The sequence below is a fragment of the Protopterus annectens genome, chromosome 7.part0 (genome assembly GCF_019279795.1).
Source record: "Protopterus annectens isolate FY-2018-M chromosome 7.part0, PAN1.0, whole genome shotgun sequence".
Taxonomy (NCBI): Eukaryota; Metazoa; Chordata; order Ceratodontiformes; family Protopteridae; genus Protopterus; species Protopterus annectens.
Window position 1 is genome coordinate 1,594,164,745 of NC_056739.1, and position 23,071 is coordinate 1,594,187,815.

Sequence of the window (23,071 nt, forward strand, 5' to 3'; positions counted from 1 at the left end):
ACAGAAGATGCTGTAGCTGAGAATCGAACAGGGCATCGTCTATCTGCGAGGCATGTTTTAAGTATAGTGTCATCAAGAAATTTGAAAGAGGAAGAAGAGGTAAGCGGTTGTGAAATTGCACTATTTTGAATTTGGGCATTATCACAAACTGGTTTAGGAAACAAAGATCCAGAACTGGTCTCCAGGCATTTTCTTTCTTTGGCACTAGGACCATCCTTGAATAAAACCCCTTCCACACCTTAGAAGGAGGATCTGGTTCTGTCACTCCTGGAGACAACACGTGATGAAGAAAAAGTGGAAACAAAAAAGAATGATTTGGAGGATAAGGAATGATCCCCTGGAAATGAGGAATGCCCTCTCACTGTCATCTGTAAACCTGATGAATGATTTTCAGAACCAATTTGTCAGAAACAGTCTATTGCAAATGAGAAAAAAATGCAGATTCAGACATTCTGGAAGAAAAAAATGAGGCCAGGATGAGAGTGGTCACAAGGTCTCTTGAATAATCCTTCAGACTTGTCAGACTGTTTTTAGTTTTGGGAGGTTTGAAACTTCTTTTTGGAGCCCCCTTGACATTTCTTCTTAAATGTCTTTTTGCATGAATTTTGTTGAGGCTGTTTATTATATTTTTTGATAAAATTGGATGAGGAGATAAAAATCCCTTGAGCAATTTGAAAAATTGGCTGAAAAATTTTAGAGATTCCCTGGATTTGCTTGCCCCTTACATCACACGTTTTGATCACATCTGTGGCAAAGGAGGCAAACATTAAATCTCTATCCAAAGGAGAATTTAATATCTCATTTGTACCATATCTGGGAAGTTCTGAGAATGTCACCCAGCAAACTTCCTCAAAATAGTACCAGTGGCCATACTCCTGGAAGAAGTAACAACAAAATCATACACACTTCAAATAATAAGTAGTGACCTGTGCAGTACAAGAACTACATTATTTAAAGCAGATTTTTCCTCACAATAAGAAACTGCAGATAAAACATTCCTTATACTTCCACAAATTGTTAGAACAAACCCTACTATATGAGCCTGATAATTCAAAAATCTGAAAAGCAAAGTTGCAGAAGTATAAACTTTTATCCCCATCCCCATCAATAATTTTCCTATCCATATCAAAAGTAGGATTGGGAATAACTGTGTGCTAGCAGCAGTGGGATCAACTAATGCTATAGCTGCTGGGTCAGGTTTAGGAATAGTGTATAAAGATGTAAAAGACTGAGGCAACTGCCTAACTATCAGGAAAACTGCAGTCAGTAGCATACACATCTTCTAAAGCAGACAGGATAGAAGGAATGGGTGTATGTTCTGCAAAATACTTCTGTAACAACCCAAAGTATTTTCTGAGGGACTGAGAAAGCTCAATATTCTGCCGCTGAAAACAGCGGCAAATTCCAGCATTAGTCTTTGAGAAAAAGAAACCCCCCTATAGGGAGAATCAGAAGTCAAGCTCTTCACTGAGTCTGAATCAGAAATCAGAAACAAAAACCCTGTACCCATCCTTTCATCATCCCATTCACATTCAGAATCTTGAATCTCTTCAAGAAAAGAAGAATGCCTCTTTCTTTTAAGTGAAACTACTTTACTAGAAGGATCAATAGCCAGAAATAAACCCTGACCCAGATCCAGTAAACTACTCTTACACAAAGAAATTTCAGGAGGGGTAGATGCATTCTTCTTTTACTTTTTGACAGGAGAATTTGGCCCAGCTGTGTTAGTAATGACAGCCTCTGCTTCCCCAGAAATGGGTCTCCAAAGATTGATATGAGTGGCTCTCCCTTGCTCACTGAGGAGACCCCAGCAGCAACAGAGGATGTGGCCAACCCCTGGACCATACTGGCTGCAGGTGCTAAACCAGAGGGATCTGAGGTAAAAGATGAGTGGTCTGATGTACAACAAATGGTCACAGCAGACTCATCCACCTATGGCTGAGACAAACCACTAGCCTGCTGTGGTGGCAAAGGCTATTTGCTTATTTTTTTTTCTTTTTGTGCCTGGAAGAAGAACCAGCCATGAGACCAGTAGCTGAAAATGGTGCCTCTTTGCTGAAAAAGACAAGCAACAGTTATTGGTAAACTCTATCAGTCCACAAACATTACTTTTTTTACAGACATGACAGAGTAAAAAGCACTTCAAAACACTATGCCAACCCCACAAAAGAGAAATAAACACAATTTCTCCAGAGAAAATTTTTTTCAGCTACTTTGCACTACTTTTAAACTGACAGGAAAAAAACAAAACTTATATATACTTACTCTAAAATTGATGTATCTTTGAGAATTCCTCCTTTTTGGAGATAAAAGCAAACTCAAAGTTAGCATAAAGTAGCAGGGGGGCAGAAGTACAGGGAGATTCTTGAAAGCATGCTTTTAATGTGTAATGAGTTTCACACTTCCTGTTTTACTTGTAGGATTGTGCTAAATTAATTATAGTATCGTTACTCACTGCTGAGTATCGATTTTCTGATAAAGCACTATTTTCCCCTAAATCACTATATCATTATCACTCAGTTGCACATTTTCTTTTCTCTATTTTTGTATTATTTGGGGTTGTTTTCATGCATACATTTACATACACTGTTTTGTTTGTCTTTTGGCTTTTCCTGGTTAGGGGTCGCCACAACGGAACTCCGGTCCGCTAATGATTGGCAGTTGGTTTTTATGGGGTCGAGTTGCCAACCCAATGCCCAACCTTCAATGAAGGAGCGCCCATTCAATGCATATCTTTCGAATGCCCACTCGACTGCAGGGAGGACATGCAGACTCCACGCAGAAGGCACTCCCAACCCAAGCTGAGAATCGAACAGGAGTACCTCTTGCTGTGAGGCAACAACACTACCGCTGCACCACTGTGGATGTATACATTTACATACACTGAAAAGGGCAAACAGGCTGCCAGTAAAACACAGAGCTGAACTTCTATTAGAACCACACCACCTTCAGACTGTTAAATAATCTAGAAGCCAAACTAATTAGACAAACACTATCCCTACAGCCTCAGAAGCTAGAACCACACTGCACCTTCATTACAATCCCTTAAAACAAGACTCCACTGCAAAGATAATTGCTTTATCATACTTGGCCCCAGGGTATTAGAATGTATTCTCTACCAAATCAGAGACACGTCATCCTATCCAATATTCCAAACCCACATAATAGCCTACCTCCAGAATAACACCACATGCCAATGACTCTATTCTAATTATGCCTTCTAACTTCTCCTTTCTTTCTCCCACTATTTTCATAAAATTACAATCAAATCTCCTTTGCAGTTCTCACACCAGTTCACTTTAACTACGATCCATACTTCTAACCTGCTGATGGTTCTGTGCATTTCTAACCTTTAAATGTAATACTACTCACTTTGTTGTGACCTTACTGCAAGTAATGCATAGTACTCCTGTCTATACCACTTCAATCCTGTTTTGTTGTTTATAACTGAATATAACTGCTATGTAATCTATTCTCCTTCCCGAGCTATGACTAAAACTGGTAAATTGTGATCGGTACTCATTTCTGATTAGCAAATTAAGTACGTTTGCATTAAACATATAATTTATTCTCAACATTTACTATATTTCACATTCTGAAAGTCATCAGGATGATACCCCTAAAGGAAACAGAGCATAATGCAGTACATCACACTCTTGGGGAGAAATGCTAGTAAAACACTGCATTGACAACTGGGTATGAATATCTATCCTCTCCCACATCAAAAACATATAACTCTTTGCCAGTTCTTTGTAAATATTTACTTAGACACTCTTGTAAGTTATGTACATAACATTATAATTGCACAATTAAAGGAAAACTGCACCTTGAACACATTTCCTTTCCTCTGAAGTGTATTTTGCACCCTACAAGATGATCCCAGTCCTTTCATGCATTAAAAAGGCAAGCTGAAGATGATACTTTCTTTAGGAATTTGTCTCCCTTGCTTTTGCATTATTTCTCCCATCACTGCTAAAAGTTTTCTGCCAAGGAAAACACATGCAATAAGGAGTTTGTAGCTGTTTTTTTTATATACCCACTGATGCCATAAATCTGATCAGGCTCAAAATTCATAGCTTTATGACTGTATGCTGTTATACAGTGCTGTATACTTTCCCTTCTTTGGGGGTGTCCTATTAAACCTTTTATAGTCTGAAACTGAAAAAAAATGATAACCATTTAGATCAACTTCCATATTAACTCATCTTTGTAAGCCAGGACATCTGACACCCAGTTGGCTGACACAGGGATGGAAGATGAAGGAAGGTAGGACTTGAATTCACAAAATGTTGTTTTTCAAAAAGGTTTTATATCATTTATTTCTTTATCATTCTGCAAGAACATTTAGCTATAGTGTAATGCATACATAGGAAAGAAATACATAAAAGATACTGTGAGTTAGCCGTTGACATGTTTAGTTTGTTTTCTCAAATTTGACAGTGTTTCTCAATACTACTATTCTAAGTAAATGGGACTGTGATCTGATAGAGCTAACAATGGCACTGTAATATGAGTTGTGCCCTCACAGCACACTGAAGGCAAGAATTAGCTTTCTAAGAAAGCAAGATCATATCTACATTTCTACCCTTCAAAAACATAATAAAAAAAGTAATAAGCAATTATTCTGCTTCTGCTAGGGATACATTTCATAGACCTTCTTGTCAAGAATTTTTATATATATACTGTACATACACATACGCATAAAATATATTCATATATACACACACATACCACACACACACACACACACACACACACACACACACACACACACACACACACATATATATATATATATATATATATATATATATATATATATATATATATATATATATATATATATATATATATATCGGTTTACACTGAAAACCTTGAAACTGCATTGATCAACTGGCATGTGGTCGACTTGCAGTTTTTAAGTCGGCAGAAGGTCGAACCAAAATGTATCGACTACATTTCACTGAACGGGTAGTGTAATTCGAGAATTTGGGTTCGACATTGGGCTGGGAGATCCCAGTTCAGTGAGGAACAGGGAATTAGCCCATTTCCTCACTGTAGTGTGATCTCAGAGTTGGTATAATTAATGTGCAAGGGGTGGGGGGGAGCAGCCCTGCACTTCGGGGGTGCAGGGGGGTGTAGTCCCCCTGCAAAATAGTAGAATTAATGTACCGTTGACTGTACAGTTTAATGGTACATTAATGTGCATTGCAGGAGGTGAGTGATGTCACCTCCTGCTATGTCGAATACATCGAACAATGTTGTCAATGTATTCATTTTTTTCTTTGGTTTACTTTTCGGCATTCTGGATTCAGTATTTTGGGTCGACATTGTAAATGGTTGACTGAAGCGGATTTGAAATCCAATAGTAATATATACATATATATATATATATATATATATATATATATATATATATATATATCTCAGATTGAATTTATTATTTTATTTATTTATTTTATGTTTGTTTACTAGGGCAGTCCGACTTGGTGAGTAACACCCATTTTCAGTGGAGACCTGGGGGGAAAGGCCCCACTAGTTACATAATCTAAGAAACATTCATAGGATGAGACAACAAAAACCCCACAGAGAATATATAATATAAGAAAATACAGAGTTTGCCTACTATTCAGTTAACCACAAAAATATAAAATAGTAACAATCGCTAAAAATTTCTCAGGCAAAAAGAACAAAATATTACTAAAGAGTAGCAATGTTCAAGAAACAGAGAATAAAGTTTCTGGAGCCCACACAGTAAGACAATACGGAATATCTGTCAGGACATATTAGGAAACAAAGACAAGAATCTGGAGGGTGGGAGGTTGAAGAAGGATGAAAACAGCCAACACAGATGCAGAGTTATGGTGAATACATAGCTATAATATCTGATGTTGTCTTTTTCACCCATTCCTCAACTGATAGGAAAGAGTCCCTAGCTAGAGTAGTCTTGAGTGGTCCTCATGGAAGGATATTGTGGAGAACCAAAAGCAGATCTATTTCTACATAAAATGTCTAACTTGCAGTGGAGAACCAAAAGCAGATCTATTTCTACATAAAATGTGTAACTTGCAGTGTGATATGAAGGTATGAGCATTAGACAATTTAGCAGGTGCACCAGTGTCATTCATGGAAGCTTTGGAGAAGAATGCAGAAGAAGCAGCTGTAGCCCTGGTAAAATGAGCTTTAGGATGTCTGAGTAATGACAGACCTTTACATTTGTGAACAAATACAATGCAATCAGTGAGCCATCTGGCTAAGGTTATCTTTGACACTGGTTTTCCCAGTTTATTTTTTTAAGGAGATAAACAGTTGTTCTGATTTTCTTTGATCTTTGGTTCTGTGAATGTAAAATCTGAGTTGTCTATGCACATCCAATAAATGTGGCATGTAGCTGCCTTTGACAGAAAAATTTGGAAAGAAAACTAGCATGTTAATAGTCTGGTTAAGGTTAGCTTCATAGACCACTTTAGGAAGAAAGGAAGAGTTAGTCCAGAGGATTACTCTGTCCTTATGAAAGATTAGATAAGGTGGCTGTGAATAAAGTGCATGGAGCTCTGACACCTGTATAGCTAATGTAATAGCAACCACGAATAGTGTTATCTAGGGTAAAGACTTTAACTCTGCTCTGGCTGCAGATTCGAAGGGAGAGGAATCAAAGCTTGCAGAATAAGTGTAAGGTCCCAAGGGGGATAGAGTCCTTAATAGGTGGCAGAAGCAGCAGACTGTCCTTAAGAAATGCTTTACACAGTTTCAAGAAGGCAAGAAAATAATTATTTTCATATTGCAGCTAGTTGTACCTTAACTGTCAAATAACTAGCCCCATTACTGAAAATGGAAGCCAAGAAATCAAGAATAGCTGGAATTGATGCTGAAAAGGGATCTAGATGTCTCTGTTGGGCCCAAATCAGAAATCTTTTCCACTTGTTCTTGTAAATCTTTCTGGTAGATGCCTTCTAAGATGACATAAGGATGCTGCAAACAGGGGAAGAAAGCCTGGAATATTTAGCCATCACTGGAAGTGTTGAAATCACATGGTCACCTTCAGAGACTTCATATCTGGGTGAGACAGAAATTCCTGAACCGGATCCAGCACAGAGGGAGGGTAAACCAAGTGAGGCCACACAAAGAGAAAACACACTTGGTGAGGGTAAAATGGAGCAATGAGGATAAACCTGCTCTTCCACTGTAATGTTGGGTTTTCCCTGGGATGTGCAATGTCAAGAGAAACTGGCCGGAAGAGATCACCCACTGCCAAACTTTCACTGTCTCCCTGCATAGAGAGTAGCATCAGGTCCCACCCCCCCTTATTTCTTGATGCACTAGGTCACAGACATGCTTTCTGTCTGAATAGCAATCATCCGTACAGGAAGAAAATCTTGAAAAGCCTGCAGTGCTAATAAAACTGCTCTCATTTTTAGGATGTTGATGTGAAGACTGGCCTCTGTCTGGGACCACATGCCTTGGACTGTCCTTCCAGGTAATGACCCCCACCATAGTAGGGAAGCATCTGTGGTTGCTGTGGCCTTAGGAGAGGCCTGCAAAAAAGGGTGGCCCTGAACGACTTCTTGTGCATGTATCCACCATCCTATGTGATGCTTGCAAACATTCATAATATGAATAAGTGCTGTCAGTGGATGGTGTCTGATGGACCACTGTACTGCTAGGTTCCAAGGTAATACTCTCAGGTGAAAGCGAGGCAAAGATAATACAACTATCGAAACTGCCATCAAAACCAGTAGTTGTAAGATTAAGTTGGCAGGGGGGAATAAAGAGAAAGCATGTGCAGTGATTGTCTTCATAAGGTGCCCATTCTTGTCTGTGGTAGAGTTGCTATTTGAGACCAGGTATCTAGACATCAATGAACTCCAGGGTTTACACTAGGGAGAATTGTCATTTGCTGCATTTTACAGTAATACTTAGTTGAAGACATAGGTACAGTAAGTAGTCCTTCGCTTGAATGAGTATCTGTCCAATACCCTAGATTCCCTATTAGGGGGATGGACAGAAGAACTCCGCAAGCTCTTTTTTAGCTGGTGCTGCAACCACGACAGCATCCACTGATAAACCCTTGCTCCAGTCAGCCCTATCCTTAGATGCTACAAGGTACTTGTCAGGGCATTTGGGAATGGGCTCTGTGACATTTGGATCCTTTCAGGCCTGGCAGGAGATAAGTTCTATCATGTCAACCACTAGGGGGGATTACCCAAGTTAGAGCTGAGCTAGTTCCAAAAACCTCAAGAAACACTGACTCCTTTTGGGAAGGGGGGTTGGAAAGCCAGCCATCTTTCTACCTCAGAAGTTCACGTATTATACCAAATGAGATTTCTTCAAGGTGTGATATGAGAGACCATTTCCCTTCATTGAAGTCAGTGTCTCCGGTTAAAGATTCTTGTGGAGAGTCTGGGTGTCTCCTTTTACACATCTGCTTCTAAGGGAGCTCTTCAGTGGGAGGCTCCGTAAAGGACTCGGAAGCACCCGCTGAGTCCTGAAGGAGGACAGTCTCGAGGATTGACTGGACTGGTTGTCCCAATGTGACAGGATAAAAAGACCCAACTTCCAAAGAAGACAGTTGAGTTTGGGATGGACCAAAGAGGGGAAAGGATGACTTTACCTAGAAGCAGAGAAAGCTCTCTCCACTACCTTGAAAAATGACGCCAAGGAAGAAACAGCTGATAAAATATTTAACACTGTGTACTAACATATGAACTTTTTTTTTTGACACAGGAAAGGAACATGAAGAAAAAGATGCACAGATGGATAAGTAAAGCTAATAATTTCACTTATCTGACTATCCCACACTCGAGCTAGCGATGACCACATCTTATCACTAAAGCGGCAAGTGAGATCTGAGGTAATGAGGGAGAAGAAGGGCATTATGGGTTAGGGGCATAACTTGAGTTAGTTAGTTGAGGAGCTGAAGTGTATTAGAGTGGCTGAAAATGGATATGGTGTTAGATCAAAGACCCTTCACTTGAGGAATGGTCAAAAAAGACATCAGATCTAATAATTTTACTTATTTCACTATCCCACACTTGTGCTAGATTACTACTGTAATTTAAACAGCTGTTAAAATAGCTAACACTGTGTATCAATGTATGAACTTTTTTTTGATAGAGGAAGAGGAAAATGAAGAAAAGATTACAGCTGGATAAACAAAAGCTAATAATTTCACTTATCTGAATATTCCACACTTGAGCTAGCTATGACCACATCTTATCACTAAAGCAGCAAATGGATCTGAGGTAACTAGGGAGAAGAGAAGTATTATGGGTAAGAGAAGGAGGTCAAGCTACAGAGCCCAAAGTCTATTAGAGTGACCAAGGATGGATCCAATGTCTGAGACCCATCAGTTGAGGAATGGATGAAAAAGACAACATCAGATCTGGGAAGATTTTGGAAATATAAGCATGGATTTGATAAGTTAATATGAAAAAGGAAAAATGTGAAGATGACAAATGGGATATGATACTGATGGCATAAATGTTGTATAACAGTAGATGTGATGAATTGTTGTGTAATAAAAATAGAAATGATGAAGATGTGATAGCTGAACAGAAAGATGGTTCCAGAGAACAGGTTGAGGGATAGAAAGAAAAATATTAAAATCTGTAAAAAAATGGAAGATGTGAAACACTGAAAAGATTGTAAATATAAATATTGTAGAATAAAAATGAAATGGAAGGGATGCAATATATATATATATATATATATATATATATATATATATATATATATATATATATATACATAAAGCTACCCATACTCTTTTCAAGGGTTCTTTTACATCCATCTGTGATCCTACCTTCTCTGGCAGATGGGACCTCTGTTAGATGTTTTATCTGAAGTGCTGCATTGCAGTGTCAGTATTGGAAAATTAATCCAAGTATCTGGGGTGGGACTATTACCCACCATCTTCTAACCTTTCAGCACCAAAGGCAAGTCTGCTACCTGTTCAGCCACTGTCACTAACTATATGAGGAGGCCAAGCTTAGATCCTCTTCTTCTTTCAGTATAACAGCTACTGTGGCCTACTTCCATTTATGGAAAATCTTCCTATAATGCAATATTTTCTGAACAATTCAACTAAGCACATTGTTTTATAGGTTCATAGGTTCATAGGTAGATACTAGGCTATCTGCCCTAGGGCATTTATAAGCCTAGCCAGAGTGTATTTGGCTTCCGCCTCCCTATTAGATTAGCCTACTGTGCCTCTGTAAAGTAGGTCACAGAAGGTACCCTTTTAAGATTAGTTTACTGTGTCTCTGTCTAGCAGGGACACTGGGGAGATCCCAGGGGTGAATTTGCGATTTCCCATCCACGCGTCCAAATTTCGCTTGAAGAGGGTCAGCGAGGGGCTATGTCTAACATGAATTGGGATTCTATTCCAGAGTGAGGGGAGCCTCTGGGAAATGAATCTGTCCCACCAGCATGTCCTATTTATTTTTGTGCTGAGGTTTAGGTCCCTAGAGCGTGTAGCTCTAAGGGACTTGGATTTTTTGAGGTGGAGCATGTCCATTAATTCTGGGTTTGACATGGCTTTGTACGTCAGGCATAGATCGCCTCTGAGTAGGCGGTAAGCAACTGAGTATAGCTGGAGTTTCTTTAGTCGAGCTGCATAGGACATCTGTTTGTAGCCCATGATCCTCTTGGTGAGGTACTTTTGGGGTCTCTCCAGTTGCTGCAGGTGTCGGGTAAGGTACATCCCAAAAGGGGCATTGTATTCAATTATGGGCCTGATGAGTGACGAGTAGAGGTGCACAATGACCTCTCTTGATCTAGATGCGAACCCTTTCGTGATAAGGTGGGCTATATAGAAGGTCTTTCTAACCACTTTGGCAACGTGATTATCAAAGGAGAGATTACTATCTATGTTGGTCCCCAAATCTCTAATTACTTCTTCCATATTTAATGGATTACCACCTATGTGGTAATTTGTGGGCACCTTGTTTTTCCCAAAGGGGATGACTATGCACTTTTTAGCATTTAGCTTGAGGCCGTGGCTCTGGCACCAAGCATCCGTCTCTGTGAGACCCTTTTGGAGGATGCTTGTGTCAGCTGGAGATTCAATTATGGCCCCCAGTTTGCAGTCATCTGTGAACTTTGTCAGCCATAATCCCCCTGTGTTAGCCTGAACCTCAAAGAAGTATATACCGAACAAGAGAGGTCCCAGAACTGAGTCCTGTGGGATGCCACTTGTAACTGGTTTGGATTCGGACATGGCACCTACGATTCTGACCATGTGGGTTCTATCTCCGAGCCAGTTTGCAACCCATCTTGTGATATAGGGGTTGATATTTAAGCTGGTAAGCTTATTTATGATACCCAAGTGGGGTATTGTGTCGAAGGCTTTTGCGAGGTCCAGGTAGGCTGTGTGGACTACCTTGCCCTCATCTATGGCTTTGGTAACTGTTTCAAAGAAATCAACTAGGTTTAAGAGGCAAGATCTGCCCTTAACAAAGCTGAACTGGGTAGGGTCCAGTGCCTGGAGGCTCCCAATGTCTTTGTTTATGAGTTCCATGATAATACGCTCCATAGCTTTACAGACCAGACTAGTCAGGCTTATGGGGCAATAGTTTCCGGGGTCTGTTGTGGCACCACCTTTGTGGAGTGGGACCACTGTAGCTGTACACCATTCTTTGGGTACATATCATGTAGTAAGGCTAAGTTTGAACAGTGACTTAATGTGAGGGTTCAGTTCTTCTTGGAGCTCATGTAAGACACAGCCTGGGGCACCGTCCGGTCCCATAGATGCTGTGTTTTTTGCTTTGGAGAGGGCAGCTTTCACCTGTGCATCTGTGATGTCAGGGAGGTTACATTCAGTTGGGATAGGCATTTGCTCCTTTGGGGGGGAAGGGGGGGAGAAGTTTGTGCTGAATCTGTCTGCCAGGATGTTGGCTATGTCTGTAGGTTCGGTATATTTTGTACCGTTATGCAACAATTCAGAGCATATCTGGGAGTTTCCGCCCATGTTCCTGACATAACTAAAGAAGGCCTTGTGATTATCTTTAGTGTCTAGGGCAATTTTTCTTTCTACAATTTCCAAAACTCTACTGGTGCACAAGCACTACATAGACACTGGATTCATCACTGCCTCTGCGTCTTCCCTAGTCACCTTGGCAGACTTATTACAGGATTACATAATTGGAAAACATGAATAATTTGATGTTAAAATGTAGTTCAATATTTTTCTAACTGTCCCTTTTTAAAATTAATGGAAATGCTGAGGCATTTCTTGCAGTTTTCTAACTTCTCTGTAGCCAGCTTGGTGGGGGTGGGCATCTTGAGACAATGTAGTGATTGTCTCATGTTTACTGACAATTACTTAATCCTAAAAGAAACAGATAGGTATACAATGACACTGGAGGCTAAACTCTTGCATACAAGTACACATCAAGTTTTCAAAACTACTCAGATAACACCCACCTCACCTAGCACACAACACATACATAGACTAATGTATGCTGAGGTCTTTATAAGCAGTCTTTGTAAACAACAAAGATTGCCTATGCTGTCCATCAGCAAATCTATGCCTGAGCAAGCCCAAAACCACTCAGACAAAACAACACCTAACACCACACATTACAGTCACACTCACTGGAGCCCCAAACACTAGTCCCCTCAGGCAAAAAAACACCTCCCAGGACTCTTGTCATAGGGGACTCCATTGTAAGACATACTGATGCCCCACTAACTAGGCTGAACAAGGAGAGGATAACAGAAGCTCGTCTGGATCCAGGATCTACAAATCACATATGCACTCAGGTCTTTACACCACAGGTAGCATATGATTCCTTCATAGTCCATGTCAGTGTAAATGACCAACCTGATACATACCTCCCTAGACTATATGAAAAGAGAGCATATGGAGATCTCAGACTATGTGTCTCTGGCTGGTATAAGCCTAGCATTGAGTAGCATATTACCACCACTGAGGATGATTCCACAATATGAGCAAAAGATGATTGATTTTAAAATAATGGCTGTCTTCCTGGTGTTATTTTAAGGGGGGCTAATATTTGGCACCTTGGGAGTACATAGTTAATAGACCATGTTGCTTTGTCAAGGATGGTCTGCATCTGTCCCCACTAGGTTTTCAATTACTGGCTCACCATCCACATGAAGAAGAGTTCTTCCCTAACCCTAAGTGCAACTTGGAGCAATGAATGAGTAACTGGAAATTCACCACTGGTCTGGCACCTACATCTCTGATGGACTGAAGAAGTCAACAAACAAAGCCCTACATAAATCAAATTTTTGGTCAGATTTGGGTTGCATGGCTAGGCTTATAAGGCCCTAGTAGTCTGTAGTGTAGTATGGTCGGCCGCAGTGGTGCAGCGGTTAGTGTTGCCGTCACAGCAAGAAGTTCTCAGGTTTGAGCCTCGGCTGGGGTGCCTTCTGGGCAGAGTCTGCATGTCCTCCTTGTGGTCCTGTGGGTTTTCTCCGGGTACTCCAGTTTCCTCCCACATCCCAAAGACATGCTGTAGGTGAATTGTATACTCTAGATTGTCCCTAGGCATGAGTGCATGCATGTGTGTACCTTCCGTGGAAGGTTGGGCGCCGGGCTGGCAACTCGACACCTTAAAACTCCACTACCAGTCATGAGTGGACCGGTGATTCACTGTGGCGACCCCTAACTGGGAAAAGCTGAAAGAAGAAGATATCTGTAGTGTAGTATACACCTATGAACAAATTCTGAAAGTACATCTGTGTAAGTAAACGTACTAAAACAGTAGAAGTTCAAACAATCGCTGCAGTAGTAGCTTTCTATATGGGTTATACCCTGCAAAGAGTATAACAGCCAGCTAGCTTCCAAAGCTGCAGGGGGGTACCATCCTTGCACCCAAACCACCAGTCAGCTTGAGTTGAGTTGATTAAAAAAAAACTTTGGATGCAAATTCCTTCAGAACTCTCATGCCAACAGAGATAAGGAAGTTGAGCCCTGAAAGGATAATGTTACAAATATCAAAAAATAAATGTTCACACCATGGCATAACCAAAACACCAAAAAACAAAGGTGATGGAGGGAGTGGCTACTGCAGCAGTGATCATTCAAACATCTCCTCCTATGGTGAGTTTATTTACACAACTGTATTATGTTCATGCCATAAAGATCACTGCTGCTTTAGACTTAGCTATATGGGTAGATTACTCAAGCATCCTACATTTGGAAGGTAGACGTTGTAGGGTTCATGAACCCCTAGAGAAAGTTCTTAACAAAGTTTGCTCTAGACCTAGGAAAGGAGTCAATTTTAAAGTGCTTTGTAAAAGTCTGTACAGAGGACCAAGCTGCAGCTTCTAGAATACTTTTAAAATCAAACCCTTTTCAAAAATCAGACGAAGCCAAAGCCCTGGTAAAGTGAGCTTTTATCCTGTCTGGAATAGTTTTGTAGTGGTGAGGGTATCAAACGTTAATGGCCTTAGACAACCATTTAGAAATAGTCTGTTTTGACACAGGTTGTTCCTTATTACCTTCACAAGAAATGATCAACTCTGTGATGAAAGGAGATGCTGCCAGCCCAGCTAGCTAGAATTTTATAAATAATTATATCTTATTGTTGAATATTGAAATAATCTGTGTAAGATGCTTGTGTTACAAATGTATTAGAACTATATGTCATGTGTATATTAAACTGCGTGCACAGACATGTGTGTGTTAAAAAGGTATTTGTAAAATTCTTGTGTTTAAAATGGATCCACAGTGTGCCCTACCAGAGGAGAACAGAAATCTACATGCACTATTGCAACTGTTTAAATGTATATATTTTAACAGTGTAAACTGGGATAGACGAGGTTAACCTCAGTCTAGTAAATTTTAGAAAGGAAATACCTGAAATTAAATTACTTTATGGCTATGCCATAAAAGACAGCATCTTTCAGTTTTCAGTGCAGTAAGAGACATTACAATGTCTGTGCTAGAATATTTTCTGTATTGTCTTTATGGTGAAGTAATTTCTAGTCATGAAATAATGAAGGAATGCAATTGTTTTATGGCTTCCAGCATCTGCCAGAGATCCGAGGAGAAGCCCTTGTCTGTATATTTTTACAGGTAGATGCTAAATACTGCCAGCTGCATCAATGGCTGTTTGGCCTAAGATCTATGTGTCAGATGACAAGAAATGATGTCATTCTGCAAGCTATCCCAGTAGTAATATTTTAGATATTAATTTGAGAAGTCTCTTGGTGAGACAGAGCATTCTGCATTATGTCTTGGACCTAACAACAACAAGATCCATTCACCACACATCTGCATTGCTCTAATGAAGCAAGTTTCTAGGGGACAGTCAAGAATATAATAAAGCTTAGTTTAGGTAATTTTCTTTCTATATTTGAGACTGTCCTGCAATCTTGTTTTAAATATTCCCTGTGGTTTTGAACTCTGATGTCACTTCTTCTTCTTCTTCTTTCGGCTTTTCCCGGTTAGGGGTCACCACAGCAGATCACCTGTCCACTCGTGATTGGCAGTGGAGTTTTTTTACAGTGTCGAATTGCCAGCCCAGCGCCCAACCTTCCACAGAAGGCACACACATGCACACACTCATGCCTAGGGCCAATTTAGAGTGTCCAATCCACCTACAGCATATCTTGAACTTTGATGTCACTGTGAATATATATTTAGTATTGTCTTGTTCTTTTAATATTTATTATTAAATATATTTAAACCTTACATTGTGGCTGATCTGTATAGAGATATTTAATTTTTGAGAGTACTTGCATATTTATATGGTGACACTGTGTGGGCCACTCCTAATAGCCTTGTTCTTAGTCAAACTACCATTTGTGTTAATATTAATATTACACAGTAAGACTGGACACCCTTTGTTAAGGGCCTTAAAGTAGCTGATAAGGAGTGACTGGTGGCAGTAACAGCTGCCTTATAGTTTGAGCAGAAGGGGGCATAGCTAGTACACCTGTGCCAGCCTTTCCCAGGTGTGTGTGTGCGTGCGTGTGTGTGTGTGTGTGTGTGTGTGTGTGTGTGTGTGTGTGTGTGTGTGTATAACTCAAACCTAAAAGAGTGTGTATGTCAGCTACTTGGGCAGGGACACAAAGCACTGGTAGACAGTGAGAGTGCTGGGGTCTTGGTCACTCAACTGAGATCTCAACTCTATAATTGTGCCAGTGGGGAGTCTTATTGGGCATCTGGAGGAAGATTGAGAAACCAGTCCCAGACTGACCGTGGTCTCGATGTCCTCTGTAGGGAAATAGCACTTGATGTAGAGAGCTGCATCTGGAAATAGTGTGTGTGCACCTGTTAACCTCCCAGTGTATGTCCCTCACTGTAGCCAGTGGTGTGGATTGAGGCTCCTTGATTACTGGTCCAGTGGTGGGGGATCAGAAACTGATACAAAGATCTAAATGATTTAGTTTTATCAAGACAAAACCTGAGCTGTTTGAAAGCATCTAAGTTATGCAGTCTCCCTCGTTTTTAGGTTCAGAATAAAATGGGGAGCTGGATAATTTGGTTTAAAGTAAACTCAGATACCACTTTAGGCATAAAATAAAGACCTTGCTTTTCAGATACCCTTCTTGCAGAGGATAGAGCAATCATAAAAAAACTGTTTTCCATGTTAAGAAGCTCAAGTCAAATAGGTTAGCTGGTTCAAATGGAGCAAGTGTTAGCTTCTTTAACATAAAATTAAGATCCCAAGCAAGGCCCAAGTTTTGTTGGAAGCCTCTTATGTAAAACCCCTTTCAAAAACATTTTGTCATGAAAATACACTGAAAGAGCAGGACCATGACCAAGCATACTGAATTTGCTGTTAAAAGAACCTTGATGGAGGAGTAAGAAAGGTCATAGGATAGTAACTCACAGAAATATTGGAAAACCAGAGAACAACTAGCACTGAATGGGTGCTGGTTTTGTTATTGGCGTCAACTAGAAAACCTTTTCTATTTAATAATATATTATTTTCTAGTAGCAGGCTTTCTTGCCTCCATTAGTACCTGCTAGATGTCCTCAGTAAGGAGGAGCCTAAGGGGAATTAAGTACCTATCACCCAGACAACCATTTGAAGTTGACAGGGTTTGTGGTATACCAAATGCCCTTCTTTCTGTGTGAACAATTCCAGCCTATGAGGAAGTTTGTGGAAATTGCCTATGGCTATTTCCAAAAGAAGGAAGAACCACAGTTGCCAGGACCAAAAGGGAGTCATCACAATGGTCTTGGGGGAATTCCTTAAGAATCTTCCGAAGTACAAGTGGAAAGGGGCAAATACAGGAACATCCCTGTCAAAGGAAAAGAAAATGTATCAGTCTTGCAAGCCTTCTTTGATGGCATCCTGGAGCAGACTCCTGACATCTGATGGTTCAGAGAGGAGGCAAATATGTCTACTTGAGGAACTTCCCACAGACGGATCAAATCTTGGAAGACCCCATGCTCTATTTTCCATTTGTGATGGTCTTTCCTTGTCCTGCTCAGCTTGTCTGATGTAATATAGGATGCCTGTAGAGTGAGATTGCGCTATAAAGCTATTGTCTAACCTAATATGGCTGGTCTGCAAAGGGGGTGCAACCTTGTTCCCCCTTGCTTTTTGATGTATTACATGACTGTAGTATTGTCTATAACAACCTGAAGAGGTCCTGAGGACCAAGATGACTCAGATAGTTGTAGTGCCTTGATCAGGGCAAGCAACTCTTTTATATTTATGTGCTTGCATCTGTCCTTGGTGTCCCACACACCTTGCAATTTTATCCCTACTGAAACTGCTCTCCAAGCAAAGTCCAAGGCATCGATGGTAATTGTCTGCTTTGGAAAAGGGAGGGAGAAGGGGAAACCTGGATTTAAGGATATATGCTGTCTCTACCAATTGATTTCTCTTGTAAAAACCCAGCATTGTGTTTGAAAAGACAATGGGTTTTGGTGCTAGGGGCAAAGAGACTTCAGATACCATTGTATCTTTCTCGTGTGCAATTGGAAAAGGGAGGGAGAAGGGGAAACCTGGATTTAAGGATATATGCTGTCTCTACCAATTGATTTCTCTTGTAAAAACCCAGTATTGTGTTTGAAAAGACAATGGGTTTTGGTGCTAGGGGCAAAGAGACTTCAGATACCATTGTATCTTTCTCGTGTGCAATTTTGCCAAGGGTATCATGAGACTCATAGATGTCATGTGACCAAAAATCCTGTAGTATTCCCTTGCAATGACCAGAGTCTGGGTGGAAAACCTTAGAAATAGATCTAGATATTGATCATTTTTTTTTTTCCTGCTGAAGAAAGGTGCTTTGAACTGAGGTGATTAGCTGACAACCCAGGAACACAATCCTGTTTGAAAGAATGTTGTCTTGGAATCCCAGTTTGTGCAAGAGATCACTCACCCAAGTTAGAGACTTTTGACACTTTGAAAAAAACTTTGCAAAGATAATGAAGTCTATATGCGGTAAAATGTGGATACCTTGAAGCTTGCAATGAGCTATAACAAGAGCTAGACACCTTGTGAACACACTTTGTGCTGCAGATAGTCCAAATGGTAAGGATGAGATCTGATAATGTGATCCAGATGCACAAAACTTAAGAAATGCCTGAAATCTGGATGAAAACAAATGTCATGATATGCATAGTTTAAATCTAATGTTACCAGGAAACTATAATGAGGAAGAAGAGGCAACAGACTGTGAAGTGACATTATTTTAAATTTGGGCACTACAGAAACTGGTTTATGAAAGGAAGATCCAGAACTGCTCTGCAAGCATTTTCTTTCTTTAGCACTAAAAACATTCTTGAATAAAAAACATTTTCTCACCTGGGAAGCAGGAACTGGTTCTATCACACCCTGGGACAGAATGTGATGAAGGATATCAAGAAATAAAGGAGTCAGGTTTGGTGGATGAGAGATTACTCTCTGCAAAGGAGAAATATCCCCCCAGTGTCGTCTGTAATCTTGATGAATGATCTTCACAACCCATTTGTTTCAACTGAGTCATACACGCACTGCAAACAATGAGTAGTAACTTACACAGTAGAAGTAACTAAATTATTTAAAGTAGACTTTTCCTCATAAGAAAAAAACTACAGATAAAACAATCCTCATATTTTCACCATTAGTCTGAACAAACTTTAACATAAGAGCTTGACAATTCAAAATTCTGAAAATCAAAGATGCAGAAGCATACATTTTCCCCATACTTATCAATAATCTTCCCATCCTTATCCAAAAGAGTAAGATTAGAATTAAATAAATGTTTAGCATCAGTAAGACAAACTAAAGCTACATCTGCTAGGGCAGGAAGAGTTTATAAAAACTTAAAAGAGTGATGAACTTTATACATCATATCTGCCTTTATAGTAGCAGGTGGCTATCAGGAAATTTATAGGCAGTAACACAAACATCTTCCAAAGCTGATTGAGTTAGAGGGATGGGTGAAGGTTCTGGAAAATCTGTAACAGCTCTTTTCTGAGGGGTTGGAAAATCTCAGTGTTCTCCCATTGAAAAAAAATGGCACATTCTTGAAAACAGTCTCACAGAAAGAGAAACACCCACAGGGAGAATCAGAAATAGAGCTTTCATCTGAGCCTGAATCATTAATATGGGGAGAAAACCTTGTACCTTTCCTTTCATCTTCCTGTCCAGATTAAGAATCTTGAGTCTTTTCAGTAAAAGAGGTATTCCTCTTTCTTTTATGAGAAAGTACTTTATAAGAACGATCAGTTGCCTGAATTAAATCCTGAGCCAGACACAGTAAACTACTGCTGTCTAAGGAAATTTGAGGAGAAGTAGATACATATTTAGTTTTCTGTTTCTATTTAACAGTAAAAATGGGGCCAGCCATGTTATTAATGGTGGCAGCAGCTTTTCTAGGGAGGGGCACAACATTTTGACAAAAGAGGGAAGCCCTTCCTGTTCCATCTCCCAAGACTGACAAGAGTGGCTCTGACTTGCCCACTAAGGGGACCCCAGTGGCCACAGAGGATGCGGTAATCCTTGGTCCCTAGTATCTGTAGGTGCTACACAAGAGGAAGCTGGGTTTCAAGATGGGTGGTCTGAGATGCAAGTAATGGCCACAGCAGAGTCACCTACCTGTGGCTGAGGGAAATTGCTAGCCTGCTGTTTTGACAAAGGTTGTTTTCTTAACTTTTTTTTTTTGTGGCTGGAAGGAGGACAGACCATAGGACTAGTAGTTGCCGCTTTCCCTGGAAAAATTATCAGTAAAAGCCAGTAAAACTTAAAAGTCTTTAAAAGTTACTTTTTCACACAAAAATACAGTAAAAAGCACTTTAAAACACATTCACACCTCCAGAAAGTATAATAAATACAATTTCTCCACAGAACAATGGTTTTCAGTTAATTTAAACAACTTTTAAACTGTCTGGAAAAAGAGTGCCATTGTTTAAAATCACAATACAGTCTTGTGACAGTCTGTTAAAAGGCATACTCCTAGCTGTAAAATAACTTTCCTGAACAGGAAAGTGTTATTAAACATTTTTTTAATGGAAGATTCCCCCCAAAGGGAGCTAATCTGCCCAGAAAAAGAATAGCACAAGCCAACTGCTGATCCTTGAAAGTGTCAGGAAAGCATACTCTTTGGCAGCAAAAAAGCTCTGAAGGCACCCAAAGCTATCTTTTTATTTAGCTCAGCTGGAGCTGACTGATAGTTTGGGCTTGTGGAAGATGGCTTGAAGCTTTTGATGGCCAGCTGTTATATCTTATACAGGATATATCCCATATAGTTAAGGCTACTGCAGCAGTGATCAATATGGTGAACATCTCATAATTCAGCAATGATTAAGGGCTGAAAATATTTGCCTGAAATTGAAATCTGACAGCTGTCAGATTCATGAAATGTTCTCCAAAAGTTATGTAATACGAATTTTAAGACAACCTGCTATACAGCTATGCAGCTTCATTCCTTAAATGAAGATATAGTATTGTCTTAGTTTTCAGTGTTTGTCCCAAATTAAAAGTATGCTTAATACTATTTGACCTTAAGGCAGGAACATTCATGGTAAGAACCTCTAAACTCTGCCTGAAAGGCAATTCCACAGACAGGGTCTACATCTGCCTTTGGCATAGAACTGTACAATGACATTGTTGTAGAATACATGAATGGACATCTCAAAGACATCATACTTAAATTTAAAATTTGAAGTAAAACTTCATGAAAAATGGTCTTGTAATGTCAGCTTCTGCAATGGGAAAAGCTTACCTGGGGGTTTTTGTAAATGTTGTTTTCTGCTTGGCAATGATTCTGTTGGAGCTTTTCTTCCTGTTTGCTGAAAGCATTGTTTAAAATCTATTTGCTTGATAAGCCCTTGTTTCAGTATGCTTGAGTTTGAACAAGAATTACAAGTAGTCTGGCATGAGCATTCTAGAAAGAAAAAGAAGATATCAGACCTGTTTTGCAGGCAGAGTTATTTGTACTAAACACGACTGCCACTAGGAAAAAGAATAAAATACTACTCTTACAATTTCTAGCCATTTTACCATTAGGTGTCAATCATATGTTGCTGCCATTTCTAATCACTGCAAAATATAGCCGAACATGATTAAAAAAAGTGAAATATGTAGGGATACAATGCATGCATATTTAATACAGATAAGTATGTTTGCACTTCTTGTGCAAAACATTGCAATGTTCAAACTAAAAAAGCAAGCATTTAACAGTGTCAAATGTTGGCTTATGCAACAACAGTCATTGATGATATAAGCAAAACACAAATTATGCACGATCAATGCCTAAGTTTAGTAAGCAGCAGAATTAACAGTACACACAGACAGAAATACTTAAAAACTGGATCAAGATTAGAAAAATATACTGCTCACTAACCACAACTCTTATGCAACATTTCCTTTGGAATGCACTGATGGACTTCAGTCATAAATTCTACTTTTCAACAACCTTATACTTCACCATTCAATGTCAAATGCTTTTTTCCTGTGATCGTTTCTAAGAATAAGTTTTGCTGATAGAACTATGCTGAGATGTGATCATCACATAAATAAGAGGAAAGGTGCAAATGTAATGAGGAAAGAAATTGGATGTATAGAGTATGACCCAAATATTTTTCACAATAATGATGTACATGCCAAACCCCCATCAGGTCAGAAACCTTATATGAGAATTTTGCCAGAAAAAAGGCATGTCACACTGGTTCACAAATAAAAAAACACTAGAACACACAGTTGATGTGACACTCTTTATTTGCCCAGGATAGGTTTTACAGTTAAGCTTTTAAATAACCCTGAGGCTCTTTATCAGGAGTTAAGCAACTGGTGATAGATGCATTGCTTTAGTATTGATCTGCATTGACCAAAAGAAGGCATTATGTTATTTCTTTCTACTGGAGGAATCAGGACACTGAAAAAATAGTAATTGTGAGAAGCAAAATCTCAGCCTGCAGCTTGAGCGAACATAAACATCAGAGACAGATACAGACAGTGTGTGCATGTGTATGTGCATGCATGCACGTGTGTGTGTGCGCGTGTGTGTGTGTGTGTGTGTGTGTGTGTGTGTGTGTGTGTGTGTGTGTGTGTGTGTGTGTGTGTGTGTGTGTGTGTGTGTGTGTGTGTGACAGAGAGAGAGAGAAAGAGACCTTGAACTCTTAAAACAATGGATTATGGCCTGTTGCAAAATGAAAGCTTTCTCTGAATGATACATTACAACTACAGAAGAAGAACACTCAATGTAAGACAAAGTCATCTAGATGACACTTAGAAAACAGGTCTCAATAAACATAAATTCCAGAGAAGGAAACTAAAACATTTATCATTTATAATTTATTAGTCTGTCTTAGAAAAGAGATGTGGGATAGTTTGGTTAAAGGAACAAATGGCACTAAGAAGCAGGACATAGTGTTTTGTTATGAAGTGTTGCGTTATTAAAAAAGCAGGGACTTCCAAGAGAATAAGATGCTGCATTAAAATCAACATATTCCTTTAACTTGATAATGTGGATATAAGTGAACCAGATCTTGTCTTAGAGCTGTAAAAGAGACATTTTAACTGCAGTTAGCATATTATACAAAACTTTTAGCTGAGAGGAAAGAACAAAAGGAGGAAGTTTTTTGGTGTCCTGGAATCAGATTATGCCTGTATAAATACATCACCATAAGCCCTATGCCATACCTTAGAAAAGTATC

At 39.6% G+C, this 23,071-nt stretch overlaps 1 protein-coding gene across 2 annotated transcripts in view; it reads right to left on the reverse strand.

Annotated features, from left to right (window-relative positions):
* FGD3 (FYVE, RhoGEF and PH domain containing 3) overlaps window positions 1–23,071 on the reverse strand; it is a 1,715,774-nt gene that overhangs the window by 1,664,714 nt on the left and 27,989 nt on the right. For both annotated transcript variants that reach the window (XM_044078146.1, XM_044078147.1), the window contains exon 2: window positions 21,139–21,300. In XM_044078146.1, coding sequence (XP_043934081.1) covers window positions 21,139–21,300 — 162 coding nt within the window. The remainder of the gene's footprint in view (window positions 1–21,138; window positions 21,301–23,071) is intronic.